At 37.0% G+C, this 15,763-nt stretch overlaps 1 protein-coding gene across 4 annotated transcripts in view; it reads right to left on the bottom strand.

The window, feature by feature from the left end:
* Window positions 1-1,763: 1,763 nt before the first annotated feature.
* Window positions 1,764-15,763, bottom strand: part of DNM1L (dynamin 1 like) — a 35,829-nt gene continuing 21,829 nt past the window's right edge. For 2 of the 4 annotated variants that reach the window (XM_053942068.1, XM_053942069.1), the window contains 12 exons: window positions 15,070-15,201; window positions 14,585-14,791; window positions 14,264-14,384; window positions 13,260-13,415; window positions 13,053-13,142; window positions 12,224-12,316; window positions 10,387-10,443; window positions 9,111-9,188; window positions 6,719-6,886; window positions 5,804-5,913; window positions 4,487-4,646; window positions 1,764-4,061 (listed from right to left, as the gene is read on the bottom strand). In XM_053942068.1, the coding sequence (XP_053798043.1) occupies window positions 4,005-4,061; window positions 4,487-4,646; window positions 5,804-5,913; window positions 6,719-6,886; window positions 9,111-9,188; window positions 10,387-10,443; window positions 12,224-12,316; window positions 13,053-13,142; window positions 13,260-13,415; window positions 14,264-14,384; window positions 14,585-14,791; window positions 15,070-15,201 (1,429 nt within the window). In that variant the 3' untranslated portion in view covers window positions 1,764-4,004. The remainder of the gene's footprint in view (window positions 4,062-4,486; window positions 4,647-5,803; window positions 5,914-6,718; window positions 6,887-9,110; window positions 9,189-10,386; window positions 10,444-12,223; window positions 12,317-13,052; window positions 13,143-13,259; window positions 13,416-14,263; window positions 14,385-14,584; window positions 14,792-15,069; window positions 15,202-15,763) is intronic. The other 2 variants (XM_053942070.1, XM_053942071.1) reach the window with 1 other exon arrangement.

The following is a 15,763-nucleotide window of genomic DNA, read 5'->3' as shown; positions in this document are numbered from 1 at the left end:
ATACAACAGAGCCCATTTGAGAGTTTCTTTCTGGTTACAGGAAAATCTCCTAAGAATAAGTAGTGCTTCACGTCTGATCTGTTTCTTTCCTGTTTGCTGTCATGGCCAAATGGTGCAGATGCACATATATCCATGTCTAATAAATCAATAAATTTATTTTTTAGCAGTATGAAACAAAAAAAGGAATAAAATTTTTTGCATGCCAGGTTTCTAATAAGATTCATAAACCCCAAGAAATTTAGTCCATGCTTGCCTTTGACCAAGTCCTAGCACTCCAAACCCTTCCCTGACTCTTCCCAGAGAAACAGCTGGATACCAGCTCTATTTGCCATGACCATACAGGGCCATCACAACTGAGCATATGAACACCTGTGTCAAGGATCAAGGATGATTGGAAAAATCAACAATTCTTTCTTAGTCTGGTCTTATTTCTTATATACAGGTACATTCAGATAATCAGGGAGCTTGTCCAAACTTGTTCGAACATGTACAAGGAGTAATTAATATTAAAGTATTTAACATGGTTACACATGCATGATTTAAAAGTGCAAAATAAAAGTAGTTATTTGGGCAAGATATTTAAAAAAACCTAAAACGAACAAACTAAAAAAACTCCACCAAAAACATTTGTACAGCACAACCTGGAAGACTTGAATTTAACCTTATTGTGGCACCTACCAGTTAAGAAGTAAAGGGTTAAAGGGTGAAAGGGCATGCACCAGGTAAACTCAAAACTGTGGGAGCATGAAAGCACCTTCACTAGTTTAAAGTGTCACTGAGCACAAAACCATATCCAAGTGGTATTAAACTCCTCTAGCTCTCACCTCAAAGCAGTGTTTAATTAGCAACAAAAAGCAGATGCAGTGGAGATCCTCAGTGACTACAGAAAACACCAGCTATTGCTCTCAAAGCTGAAGGAGAAAACTGCAGAAAAATAAAATTACCCAGGATAATTCCATTCAAGTTCCCAGCACGGGCACAACAAAGTAGCAAGTTGTTTCTTTCCCCTGCTGTGGTCCATAAAGCAAGGAGCTGAGTTTGCCATATCCAATCTGGCATCTGTCATTCATCCACAAAGCAATGAATAAAGGCAGTTTTTATGCAAGGTCTGCTCCGTTTACTTCAGAGTAATGTCTGAAGCACACAGACACCACTAGTCCCTCTACCCTTCTGTTTCACTAAGTAAAATTTGAACTTGACTACTAAATACAAAATGTTCACATCAGGAGGATACTGTGTTTTAGTTACAGCGGGACTGCAACAGCTTAGGTAACAAGGTCAGACATTACTAATCTGAACTTGGCTACAGGAAGTTTTCTCCTCCATGATTCTCTCCCCCCTGGAGAGCAAGTTAGCTAAAATTTGTGCCCTGGTGACAAAAGTTTTTCAAGTTTAAATTAAATAAGGCGATCAAGAAGACAGTTGTAAACCATCAATCTAATCTGGGAATTTTTTAGTTGCTGCCCTCATTAGGCTTTTTTCCACAGCTTCCCCCTAACTTCTTTTAATCCTGGTAGTAATAGTAGCATTTGAAGTATTTTGGCGCAGTTCCAGAGCACAACTTGGTTCAAACCTATCAGTAGGCATGAGCAGCCTGTCTACATTATGAGTTATGGAATTATTCAATAATGCAGAATTGAGTAAGAACAAGTGAAATCATAACTAAGGCTGTACACATATAGGAACTTATACTACTAACTTACAAGTGCATGTAAATCCTGCCACCAGAACTACAAGTCAGCCCAAAATTATTTCTAGCGTAATTAATTTTGTGTATTATCTGTTTATTAAATAACAGGATTGTTACAGCATGGACCTTCAAAGTCTTGCATTAAGGATTACAAATCAAGTTCATTTCTTGGCACTCCAACATTACCAAATTGAAACTTTTTGTGAAACTTAAACAAAAAAAGTCGTAACATTTCAGAAACCAAATTAACACTGGAAATTTCACATGACATTACAGAGCCAGGTATCACTTGCAAGAATTTCTTCAATAAATGAAATTCATTTGCTTTATGCAGCATTTCAAAACTTTACAAATCAGAGTATTTCTTAACAAAGAGACTGTTGACTGAACTTTGGGAATTAAAGCTTAGGTAGCAGATCACTTATGGACGGCACTACCTTGTTGAAAACTTCTTGGATGTTGAAAGCAAAAGGGAGAGAGAGAGAGGTATCAGATAAATACCAAACAGAAGTGCAATGCTTTTGACAAAACTTAAAAAGCTTTCACTGATCACCAAATTGATTTAAAAAGTGGTTTGCACTTCAGTCATATTTCTTAAATCTGAGAACTACCACCCCTGGATACAATGCAAGATAAAAGCACCTCCTTTGTATTCATTACGTGTAATGCATACACCATGACTTTTTAGGCTGTTTAAAAATACACAATATATATTTCTGTGTTCTGCATTAATTACCTCAGATCATACACAAAGTATCCAAAAGCTGTATCTTTTAGACTTAACTCCTTGTGCTCATCTTGATGCCAAACTGAAGATTACCATACATTTTTAAACAGAGCTTCTTGTAAACTGAATTTTTAAATTTTCAATCTTTAGCAGCTTACCAGAGGAATTCCTTTTTTGCTATCTGATTTCAGGGGGAAGGAACTGCATATGGTAATGAAACCCGCTCTATCGTGGCCCAATACCATAAAATCAAGCCACAGAGGCTAACAGCAGTGCAGCAGTGTCCTATTATTCATGCAAGTTGTGTTAAAGAAAATGTATCAGCAACACTATGGTAAACATTTTCACTTTATACAAAAAGAGTGAATCTGCTTGAAAAGTACATGCAAGTATGCTGGCTGGAGTTTAAATAAATTTTTATTCATAAAAATTAAAATGTTTCTTTTTCAAGGCTAGTATTATCAATAGTTATCTGTATGAATTATAATCAGAAAAAAAAAAGAAACCTCATCAACTTAATTTCCAACCTAAAATTTCATAATCTTACGATTGTCCTCAAAAAAAAAGCTACTTACAGCACAATAAGATTTCCTCAAAAGCAACTGTAATCTCTGATATAAATATTCCAATTCCACAGACTTCCTTTCATACTGTCATACATTCCAAAATTTTCAGAATTTGTGGGCACCCCTTCTCCCTGGCCAACTTAATCTGTTTTTAAAAGAAACACTTATTATCCCATGACAGTTTTGAAATCCAGTTTTATTTTTCAGTTCTGCCAGAGCAAATTTTACTGTCAGATGGTCCAGGGGCTTGGTCCCAGTGGGGGAGGAAGGGGAAGGTGTTCTTGTGCCTGATTATAAACTCCAACATTCATACACAAGCTCCAGTGCACATTAATAACTCTGCAGCCACTTTTTAGTAGGCTGTTCTTGTTCGCAAGCTCCAGGCTAATTCTTCCTACATGATACTCCATGAAATCAAAGTCTGATGTTTTGTCTGCCATTGAAACATTTGGGGACAAAGAGAAAAAAAAAGAGGGAACACACACACACATAGTAATACGCTCGACATCTCTACTGTGCTATAAAATGGAGACCTCCATCTGTCACAGTGCATGCAATATATTAATGAAAGAAAATACTCGGTGCTCTCTTTTCTTCACAGTATTGAAACTTCTACTGGAAAAGCAGCTTAAAACTATGCCACAAGACTACACCGGCCGTCTTAACCACAGGCAACCTGTTCAGCAAGTCAGGCACTGGAACTTAAACATTTTTCCCCAAGTTCAAATGAGACTGTCACTGAGACAGAAGACTTGGTCTGCTTTAATTTGCACCAGAAACCTGGTAAGGAAACATTTAGAGCCATTTATTACATGGATTAAATACGACTTCTTTTGCAAAATACAGCATATTTTTCTGTTTGCAAATCAAACCAACTGTCTTTACATGAGCAGATTTACACAGTTGCAGTACACAGATAAGAAGAGTTCATAAATAAAAATTCTACTCCGTATACCATGCCTAGCAATTGTCAAGCCAATGTAACCTCCAATGCATATAAATAGTGTGGCTGATACAGTCTTCACCAAAGATGTGTCTCACGGATCTCTGCAATGATCTGGCTGGCTCGCTGCAGGGCCTGCACACAGGAACACACAAAAGCTAGAGTTAGTTATGTTGGAGAGGTTTCCCAGGGACAAAACAGCAGCAATCTGGGAAGTGCAAAGCTAAAAATCAAACCAGGGCTAATCAGTGTCATTACGAAACAAGTGGCAACCCATTAAATTCTCAAGAAGGGCAGACTTTTTCACCATATACAGTTTTAAAAGTCTGCCATAAAAGATAAAAATTGCACCTACTTTCTATCTAGCCTGCTCAACTGCAGATGTAAAAGTTCATATGTAATCCTTTCTGGTCATGTATTGGTTTTAATTCCTCTATCACAGAAAAGCAATACACTGGCAGAGTCTTAAAAAGCAGTAAAGAAAAAAGGAAAACAAGTTTTCAAAAAGCCTCTCATTGATATGGTGAACTGCTCCCAGGAGCTCCTGATCTCTTCATTACCTTTAGCATGTCAGCTGCCTCTTTCCTGCGCTGTGCCATGTCCTCAGACTCTGTGAGAAGGTCATCCAACAACAAGGATTTGTACAGCTGGCCCACTAGCTCACTCTGGAGAGTGTCCTTCACGTGGTTCACCAGAAAATGCATCACTGCCTTTGGCACACTGCAAGCACATAAAGATTGTTTCTTTAAAATAATGGTTCAAAACCAGGCTGTTCCAGATGAAAAATGCACAATGAGGGCAAGCAGCTACACAAAGCCTTGGCTCAAACTACCAGGAATTTATCACTACCACAAATAAAAGCTCTCCCAAGTAAAACCAGCATCATGTACAATATTAGGGTAGAACTAATTCATATAAACTTAATTTCTTCCAAATAGAAAAGCTGCATTGTAAAAAAACATGAAGAGTGTAAAACACAAAATAACTTTGCTCATTAGAAACCAACCTATCTCTACTGTGCATGGGATGACACACATTTGTCAACCCTAAAACCAAATTTTATGTGTAAATGGGAAGAGAAAGAGGCAAAGAAATAATTCATATCTCTGATATTACACAGTACAAGCAGTGCAGTAAAGTTAAGGTAAACAAAGCACTCCCCTGCCATGAAATACTAAAAATTACATTGAAGGTATTAGTTTACTGGATAGACTAAAATGCCTATGAGCCTCACTAACCTGCGCTAAAATCTAGTTTCCAGATTCCTGTACTTCCCCCACAAACTTCCCATAAACATAAAAATATAAGTATATATGAAGTTAGACATTTTCACAAAGACATAAGCAAAAAAAGTTTTATAGAATTCCTCATTAAAGAAAAGGTATGTCATTTTTATGGCAAAACTTTTAAGGCATTTTCCACAGTAGAATGAACTTTTTTATGCCATTTCCATCTTTATAGCTAAGTGCTAGAAAACTGAGCCACACACACTAGCTCCGATTTGACCTTCCCATTTGAAATAACAGGATGGCAAAGCTAAATTCTCTTGGGGTACACAGCACCTAGAGTTATTTCCAGTTATTTGCTGCAAATCTTCCATCTGAATTTAAGCATCCTCCAGAAAAGCAGGCATCTCCTAAATAATTAAACCTTTTACTTATTATACAGAACTTGAAACGATTAGAGGAAACAAGTGCTTCTTCAAACTGCTTCATTCTGTGAAGGGTCAAATTTTACTGCTGCTGTCCCTTCTAAAAAATTAATTTATTTCCTCTCTTCTTACAAATATAAGGACATGATAAAAATAACATGATTATATATATGATTCTTGAAATATCACAATATGGCTTAAATATTTCAAGGAAGTTTGGGTTTACCTGTCCTGAATGTTCTTCCTGACAATAAGGAAGTAAGATTTAATAAGTCGTTCAATCACTTCACAATCTCGTTGCTCACGGGCAGAAAGTTTGCGTGCAACAGGTACAGGCTGTGTGAAAAAATAAAACCCTCAGCTTACCAATTCTACTCATTTCCATTTGCAAATACAACTCAAAACTCTAACTACTGCTCTTTTAGCCTGAGTTTGATAGATGTAACCTGTCTTGCAAAAACCTGTAATTCTTCAGAAATAAAATTAGAGACATATCAAAATCCACATGTGTGAAAAAAAGGTCAGAGGGCACCACTACATTTTTTCTAAAGCTCTCCAAATACTTCAAGTATCTCCATCTGTTTTTAACTTAAGTGGGTTTTGTCTTTAATGGTGGTTCTCCTCTAATATAAACATTAAATTTCAGCACAAGAAAAGCAGGAATTTGAGCTGAGTTAAGATTTGTTTCTATACCAACAGCTATCTAGGCAAGGAGTTCCCTTGCACAGGAATTTGTGAAAGGAAGCCAGTTATCCCAGTCATAGCCTGAAACTGGAGCAGGCAGGGAGGTTGCAGGGAGATTGCTGAAAAAGCTGAGGTGAAGTTGTGTTAAGTGCTAAAGGTTTCTAAATGTAGCCTGGAATGGGGAAAGGCCCTGATCTGAATTTTAAAAATTCTCAGGTTTTGATTTCTTATAACTTAAGAAAGACTTAATGTAATTATTGCCTTTTTTCTCTGTGTGTGGTTTATTCATTTGGGCAAAGAGGAAAGCAGAAGAGACTGGCTGGGTTCCCTGTTGCTATAGCGGGAATGATTTACAAAGATACCACATAGTAGCAGCAAAGTTATAAGGTCTGGAATTCAGATGTTTCTTTCCTGAGCCTGAACTACAAAGAAAAGGAGTTTGTCTTCCAAGACTCACCACATCTAATAGGTTTACAGCATGTCCTTTTTGAGGACTAGAAGGTAGGGCTGCAGCTGGCTTGGATTTTTCCTCTGCTGATACCTCTTCTGCTTTGGAGGGTTTCAGCATTCCTCTCCAGCTGCCTGTTCCAGACTCCTGAGGCGCATCTGCTCCTACAGAAGGATTCTGTACAAACAGCACATTGAAAAGTCATGGCAGAATTAGAACTTGGCCACTGTAGAGAAGAGTCTGATCAAATCACTACAGGTTAAACTCACTAAAAAGTAAGATTTTCATAGGTATATTCCCTTCATTATGTTCTTCACATTCTCCATATTTATTCTCCCTTTGCTGGTTATAGCTCACAAAAGGTACCAGTAAAATGAAAACTTTTAAAATTCCTACTCTCCCTAATAAAGGGTATTAAAATGTCTCAAATGGAAAAGCTCCACAGCATTTTAAGGGTCAACAAATCACTTCTGAAATATGGGGTGGTTTTTTCTATGTCATTTGGCTTTGACCACACATCCTATACTATCAGGATCATTCTGAAGGTATATTTTGAAGATCACCACCAGCTCTTGCAATATTTGAATTTAAATTCTTCAAGTTTTATTTAAATACAAACTGAAGTTTCTTACAGTAACAGCTAAAAAATATGCTCATTTCTGTTTTGAGGTAGCACAGCTATGATCATATTTGTGCTGTCAGAATTTATGGAAGGCTTTTTTTCTAACAAATAAAAACAAAAATCTTCATCCTCTGGAGTGAAGATCAGAGACTCTGGGGAGTTCCAGACAAAGAATGACTCACGAATCTTCTGAGAAAGAGATGTAACACTCAACTCTTAAACATTAGGAATAATTGAAGAAAAGAAATATTAATGGATGGTATCCATCATGTGTTAATTAGTATTAAAAAACCCAAAGTTTATTTTGACGTAGAAGAGGGGCAATTTTTATTTTGTACCTTTCCACAAGCCTAGTATCTCTTCTCTTTACTCTGTGCTTTAAGATCTACTCTTGTTTGAAAAACAGTCAGGGTCATTCAAGGCTTTGTACTTGCCTTGCTTCAGATACAGGAGGAAAAAAGCTAAATTTATCCATTGTGTTTACAATGAAACAACACAGGCTGATCTTAAATCTAAAAAAAAAAAAAAAATGAGGAACAAAGCATAGCAAATAGAATACCAGCAGGAGCATACAGGAGGAAACCCAGCTAATCTGTGCACATCAAAAATTTTATTTAAATTGCACAACTGCTCAGAGGCATTGTAGAACACAGTAGGAATTCAAATCAAACTCTGTTAATAAGAGAAAAATTATTGGTAAGGAAAACTCCACTGCATGATTTCAGATTGCAAGACAGCTGTTCAAAATTACAAAAATGCCACTCTCATTCTGTGTTACTGTGGAGCCTGCTCTATCTACCTCCAAAGTAGTTTCAAAAACAAAGCTACACAAGAGAGTGTGAAATGTATCCCCTCAGCGAGGACAGCTTTTATGGGAAATGCAAACCAGCAGCTTCCTGCTACTTCCTAAATCACAAAACTATCTTCACAGTGGCTCTTGGTTTCTTTTTAGATTTTGCAGCATATCAAAACCTCTAAAACATTGATGAAAATAATAGTCAGAATTCTACTATTGACTAGATTTTGACTTTAACCACTTTGTTCAGGATAGAAATGGAAGGTTTGCATTAAAATCTGAATGTGCAATAAAGCAGAAAGCCTGGGTCCCCTTGGTACTCCTAATACACAAACTTGTGACTGCCCATCTTTTCTGACTCCAAGCAAGAGCAGAATTAGCCTTCAGAGCAATTAGCAGAAAAGCCTTCAGAGGAATAATGAGCTGTTATTTTAACAGATAAGACAGCACACCTAACATGTAAAAAACCACCGCAGAACACATTTCACAAATATAAGTAAACCAGGGATTCAACGATTATGTGAAACAACACAAAGGAGGTTCAGTTTGAACAAAGCCTGTAAAGATTCCCTGCAGGAAGCAGGAAACTCACATTTTAGCTTATCTTCTGTCCTCCTTCTTTAACTGTCAACACATTAAAAACATGCAGTTTAACAGCCATGCTGGAGACTTTTGATTAGAGTACTGTTGCACCCAACAATCTATTAACAGTTAGAGGCAAATTAGGTGCCTATTTGCACCACAATATATTGCAAACAAGAGTTCAAAGAGAAAGCAGTGACTTGGCCACCTCATGGCATGTCTTGACATGCCACTGCATATAAAACCAGTAGTGCCAAGTAATCCACACTGGGGAGGACATCCAAACTGGATAGGACACACTGTTGGTGACAAAACACTAGGGACAAACTGCTTTCCTTACACCTGGGGTGCACCACAACAGAAACATGCATGCAGTGCTTAGAGGAAAAATCAAGACAGACCTTGCCATCAGCCTCAGCAGAAGCAGCAGTAACAGTCTCCTGGGAAGCAGGTGCCAATGCACCTGGAGCTTTAGTAGACTAAGGAAGGTGAAAAATGCAGGGAGGGGAAAAAAAATTCAACTGAACACCACCAAATTTACCTAGCAAATTCCATACACTTTTTCCTACTAGCACCATTCAAAATCCAGAAAATAAATATTTTGAATTTGCAAGAAAAACAGTAATAGAAGCAGAAAAAAAGAAGAAAAAAATAATGAAAAGAGAAGAAAAAAAAAAAAAAAAGAAAAAAAAAAAGCATCTCCAAGACAGTTATTTTGGATTATTTGACCTTCAATTTCATTTAAGCTTCTACACTGATGATGTAACTATGAAATCAATAAAATCAAGGATCAAAGAGCACTGAAAGCAATCTCCAGATAACTACCTTAAATTCCCAGTTCATTCATCAGTTGTCTTAGACTGATTAAAGGCAACAGTATTAGATCTACTCTGGGACTTTGTCTCACTCTTTAAGGTAATGAAGTTAGTGAACAGATTTCTATCAGCTGTAGAAACTCCTGTTACAACCTCATGAGGATCCTAAACTATAGTCTCTATCTTTGAATTCTTAATAATTCACATAGTATTAAATAATTGTCTAAAATTCCAGCTTGTTGTTAGACTGTTCTTTTCTACAACCAATGTTTTCCATTACATTTGGTTTGTTCTTCCACTCCTGTCATTGCACTAATCCCAAAACCTGATAAAATTAAGCAAGCTCCAGAGACAGAATACATGACTGGATTTTTATTAACAACCAAAAATGTCACCTCCAACATCTGCTCCCAAACAAAGTAAGACTGCAATAAACTGCAGTTTTAAGAGTGACTTAAGAAAAACCAAGTCACTATGTTGGCACTGGATATTTTAAATCACTTGTTTATCTTTTGAAATCAGTGTGTCTCAGCTACAAATTTAAGCATGAAACTTCTGAGTCCATCTTCAACATCTGCAGGCATTTTACACCTTACCCGGGATGACAAATTTTAAGTAGTAAGTGTATTATTACATTTATAGACAAGCCTTCCGTAATACCAGATTTAAAACCTCCCAAAAATTGCATCTTTTTAAGAAAATGATACTCCACTTCTGTCTTATGAAACTGAAAGGAAAAAACTCAAAACCTGGAAGCTCCCAAGACTGTTACTAGGGCAGCATATCAAAACTTCCAATACTTAGATTGGATCTAGGAGAATGCATTCAGCTTTATGTAAAAAATAAAGCCCTTACGCCTTACCTTGTCTCGTGGCACAGCAGAAGGCAATTCCCGGGCTAATCTGTTCCGCCTTTGCTCCTTTAAAAACAATCCAGCAAGACCTCAATTATGTCTTACTCTCTATCAACACATAGGCAAGATTCATTTTACAGATGACTTCCATTTTAGACACAAACTTGAGTAATTTCATCTCTTCCAGTGCCATGCTAATACTGTGGTCTATGAAACCCTTGATTATTTGGATACTTTGATTACCTGGTCAGAACTAAATTCTCAATATAAGAAGTTTTGCAAAGTTTTTTTGCACCACACTCCCTAATCAAAACCTGAGCCTTTACAAAACAATATCAAAGCTCCACAATTTGGCTCAGCACAGATACTCTACAGCCCTCATTAAGCTGTAAATCCTCCAAATAATTGAAAGGATTTGATTCTGTGGCCAGCACATGATTAGCCCAAAACGAAGGAGGAGGCAGAATTTGTTTCATAACAAAACAGAATTTGAAGCAATCAGGACAAAGAAATATCTGATTTTGCTTAAAATTAACAATTGATTGTCCACGGAATAAGGTTTGGGTTTACATGGTTTGGTTCTTCAAAAATGTCAATGTCCTGTTTAGAAAAACATTAGGAAAGAACTACTTTAAGTAACACATGATGATACAATTTTGTATGTTCAGCTTCACAAAGTCTTAATTTGTGTACTCACAGCAGTTTCCATACACATTGTTTTTGAACTAGATTAAAGAGCAGTCTACCAAGTCAAATTCAAATGCATGCCTAGTCAGTACAGAATATATGTAGAGAAGGAAGTAAAAGGTTAAAACTAGAGTAGAAATTGTAATGTAAGCATTTAAAAAAGGAACACTACAAGAGCATGTAGTGACAGGACAAAGGGGAATGGCTTCAAACTGAAAGAGAGTAGGTTTAAATTACATATTCCATAGGAAGAAATTCTTTACTGTGAGGGTGGTGAGGCACTGGAACAGGTTGCCCAGAGAAGCTGTGAATGCCACATCCCTGGAAGTGTCCAAGGCCAGGCTGGATGGGGCTCTGAGTAACCTGGTCTAGAGGAATGTGTCCCTGCACCATGGCAGGGGGGTTGGAATGTTGGTTCCAAGCCAAGCCATTCTGTGATTCTGTGATGAATGAAAATGATGTATTGGATAAACACAAGGGTATTAATGAGCTCTTAGCCAAAGAGATGAGGTATTGCAACAACACCAGATTGGCTCTTCCAATCTAACAGATTGGTTGTTGAACTGCTTTCACAGGATGATGGCAGCAACAAGTATTATCAGATTTGGACTTGAAAAACACAAGATTACTGATGGGAGACTGATGGAGAGAATGTCTCAGGAAAACTGAAGTGTGGTAACACAGAGATTTTCAAGAACAGTGCCAAAAGCAAGCAGAAATTAGAACCTGAACAGAGGAAACAATACTTGTATTATCCTTCCTCGAATGAGAGGAACATTATTGATACACTGTGTCAGAGTCAAAATGCAGTTACTTTAAGATGAAATGTCATTTCACAACTACATATTTAAATTTCCCCTTCAAAAATATCATTTCATAGGCAATAATCAGTTAGATGCCCATCTTAGTTTCCAGACTAAAAAACAGGCAGAATCCTTTCAGTGAAGTATCAACCTGTGATCCTGAATGTAATATGCAATAGAAATTAACAAATCCACAGATCACTAGAGTATACACCATATTCATAATTCATCACATTTCTAATGTCTCAAAATGTAGAAATGTGCTTCAAGGAAAGAAGTTGAAACATTTGTTATTTTATCAATTTCACTTTCACTTAAATAGACAAGAAACTTTTTAAGAGGACATACTTTCTTACCTCTATGTTGTTATTCATTAACCCACAAGCATCAGCAAAGTCTGGATGTTTGGTATTGATATAAGCTAACTCAATGGCCACCAGATTATGAACCTGCAATGCAAGACATTCCCAAAAATTCAGGGAGTAAACCTATTGCCAGTGCAGAGCAATGACCTACAATGCTGGCAAGCATAGCTTAACTGCCCATAGGAAAAGACCACTCAGCTACAAACCACCTACAATATGTGAACCAGGGAGAGATGGCTCACTGTGAGGCACAGTGAGTATATAAAACAATTTTTGCTTTTCACATCAAACGCAGAGTTAAAACACTCTTTACTCCCCAACAGGCAGTCCAAATCAGACTTTAATATTAAAACATATTTATTTAAAGGTACAAGCTGAACTTTTAGTTTTCACTAGCTAAAGGGCATTACAAGTCTCTGAAACACACAGAATAAGGACTACAATTTAATTTTCATCTCTGCATCCCAAACTCTACAGTAAACGTACGTTCCGTAACAAGGGAGGGAAATAACCTATATGAGGAAGACTAGAAGATATTAAATTGAAATTCTGTAAAATTCTTCTTGGGAAATTGAAACATAGGGGACAAAATGCTTAACCCTAACCCCACCCCTTTGTTTCATATGTATCTATACTCTAATATAGAAGAGTGTGTACATATTAAATGTGTACACATCAAAATGTATACATATTAAATAACTATCAATTTAACAAATAAGATTCCTTCAATAATTTGGGTTCCTGACTCTGCGAACAGAAGCATCAAGACTCCAGAAAACATGCACTTTTACCAGCAAAATTACAGTAGATGAAAACTTACCATTTCATTTGTGATAGGAAGTCTCCTACGCAAAAGACAGGTTACTACTTCAACTATGGCATCGTGCAATTTAGGAAACCTCAGTAATTCCTAAAAATAAACCAAAATTTCACTGATGAGACTTCCAGAAGTTTTTAAGCAAGTAATCACATACCCACACGCACATGCCAGTAATTACAATCCCAATTGTAAAGCACGCATTTTTACCTGTGTACTGTAATTACTACAGTGCTGGATAATCCTCTGCATTTCCTCATGAACCAGCTCCACACAGCGCAAGCTCGGTTCTTCCAAACGTTTGATTTGCCTTTTTACCAGCAACTCAAAGGAAACTTCAGGAACAAACAAGGCAGGACGGGGACCCTGGTTCAAAAGGAGGGAAAAAGCTGCTAGATTGTATATAAAACATGATGCATTTCTAAGAAATAGTATCTGATCAGGTCACAGTGACACCCAGAACAGGTCTCAAGTAGATGTAAAAATAAAAGCTGTAAGTTGCTATCTTTAAGACAAAATGTATTAAACAATGATTAACAAGCATCCTTATAGAATCTTGCAGATTTCTACCTACTCATGTCACTTTAGGCTTACAAATCTGAACAATGCTTTTTTGTGGATCCACATTTTGATTAAATCTATTATAAAGGCAAAGACATTTTCTTTCTAATTTCAGAGAGAGAAACTGCCATTGTTTATTGGACAGTCTTGGGCATCTAATTCCAAGCCAACAAGACAGGTCAGTTTTAGTAATTTCATTTATGACCATACAGACAAATGCTTAGCTACACATATAACATTTTTTTACCTGAAATATGACATCTTTCCTGTTACTAAATCCTGTTTTTACATTTTACATGTACAGGAGGATAGGAACATAAACACAGATCAGTGCTATGGAGTACCTCATGGTCCAAGACCATGCAGAAACCTGCCTGTCTGTCCACACACAACAGACACAGTACAAAAGCAGACTGACATGTCTGACATCCAAAGTGAAGCTTGAAGGAGTGAACATTTTATTATATACTGCAAAATTTAAAAGTGGCCTTACTCTGTTGATTCTCAGCAACACCAATTCCCATATTAGCAAGAAACCAAATCTGTCAGGAAAACACTGAACCATTTCAAAGTTGCGTCCCTTATATAAAATAAACCTTAGCTTCCTCTCCAACATACAGCCACAACACTCAGAAATACAGAAGAACACTCACAGTGGCATTTCTAATGGCAGTCAGAATGTCAATTGTGTTAAGGCCACCCAGAGGGTCAACAGATTCTAAAGTTCTTCCAAAAGTCTCATGAAAAATATAACAGATTCTGGCTCCACCACATCTGAAAGAAGAAAATAACAAGTGAAGTAACAAATAATAAGAAGAAAGCTCTTGTTGAAAACCTTTTTTACAGTTGCTTGGATTCAAATATTTTTGAGTATGTTATGGTCCAGTGTAGTAATATTGCCAGTGAGAGCCAGTAAGAGCCACTGGGTCAACCAAACCACTCAGTCAACATTCCAGGAAAATATTTGTACTTACAGCTCTGAAGTCTCTATGTATTTTGCTGTTCCTTCAATAGTGTTACAGTATTCTGTGGCAAATTTGGTGATCAGCTGCAATAAAGTAGCACTTTTGTCTTCAACAGGTTCCCCATAGCTGTTCAGTAGAGACTGGTACTGGGCAGCTAAAACATTAATTCTGGTTTTCAGTTCTGGCAAGCAATCTCTGATATGATGCATCAGCAATCTAAAAATAGAAAACAGTCTCTCATTAGAAGGGAGGAAAACTTTCAGCTTTATCATCTCCATCAAAACAGAGAAGAGACACAAAATAACCACCAACGGAAAACATTTACTTGGGAAAATTACAGTGAATTCAGAAACCGACAGAACCAGAGTTTGCAACTAGTTTTCCTTAATTTTAGAATTCCTAAATTATTGTACAGCACCAAAAGAGACACTTAAGGGTGGAAAGAAAGGACTGCACATATGTCTAACACATCAGTTTATGTCTTCAAGGAATACCTGTTCAGTGTTCTAGCAAGATACTTGGTTCCATTTCGATTGGCGAGGGAAGGATATTTCTTTTGAAGAAACCCATACTCATCACGAATGGAATCAGCCACACTCTTCTTATTGTTAATATCCAACTGACTCCTGAAGGTAAAAGGCAGAGTTACACACTAGTTACTGGATGCAAAGTAAAAGTAATTTACACTTCTGCTTTTCTGGACAGAACATTAAACAGCTGGGTTTTGCTTTACACATATAACTCACCTTCCTTAGACTTTAAAGGTTTTTACTTGTTTCTCCATGCAGAATAGTCAACAAATTGGTATTGGTAGCAACTATACACAGAGTAAGCAATGCTCTTATCAAAACTACATGAGATTTGACCTAAGTAAGGTAAAAAAATACAGGAAACAGTTCCACAGCCATATACACTTAGGACTAATATATACAGGACCTGTGCTGGATCAGAGCTAATGTGAACAGAAGCACCCCTCCAGCAGAAGAACGACAGCAGAAGTGGTGACACCACAGTTCTTTTAGAAGTGTCCCTACTCCTCTCTTCATTAGCAGTTGGTTGAGTGGAAGAACAAAGGCTTTTGAGAAGTGAGCAACAAGCTTCTCACTTGCTTATTCAGAAGTTTATTTCAACATTGTCACCTTATTCTTAAAACTATATTCATCACTAAAAAAAGCAGAAGCATTACTT

This window comes from Vidua chalybeata, chromosome 5 (genome assembly GCF_026979565.1).
Source record: "Vidua chalybeata isolate OUT-0048 chromosome 5, bVidCha1 merged haplotype, whole genome shotgun sequence".
Taxonomy (NCBI): Eukaryota; Metazoa; Chordata; class Aves; order Passeriformes; family Viduidae; genus Vidua; species Vidua chalybeata.
This window is presented reverse-complemented; position numbering and strand designations above follow the sequence as displayed.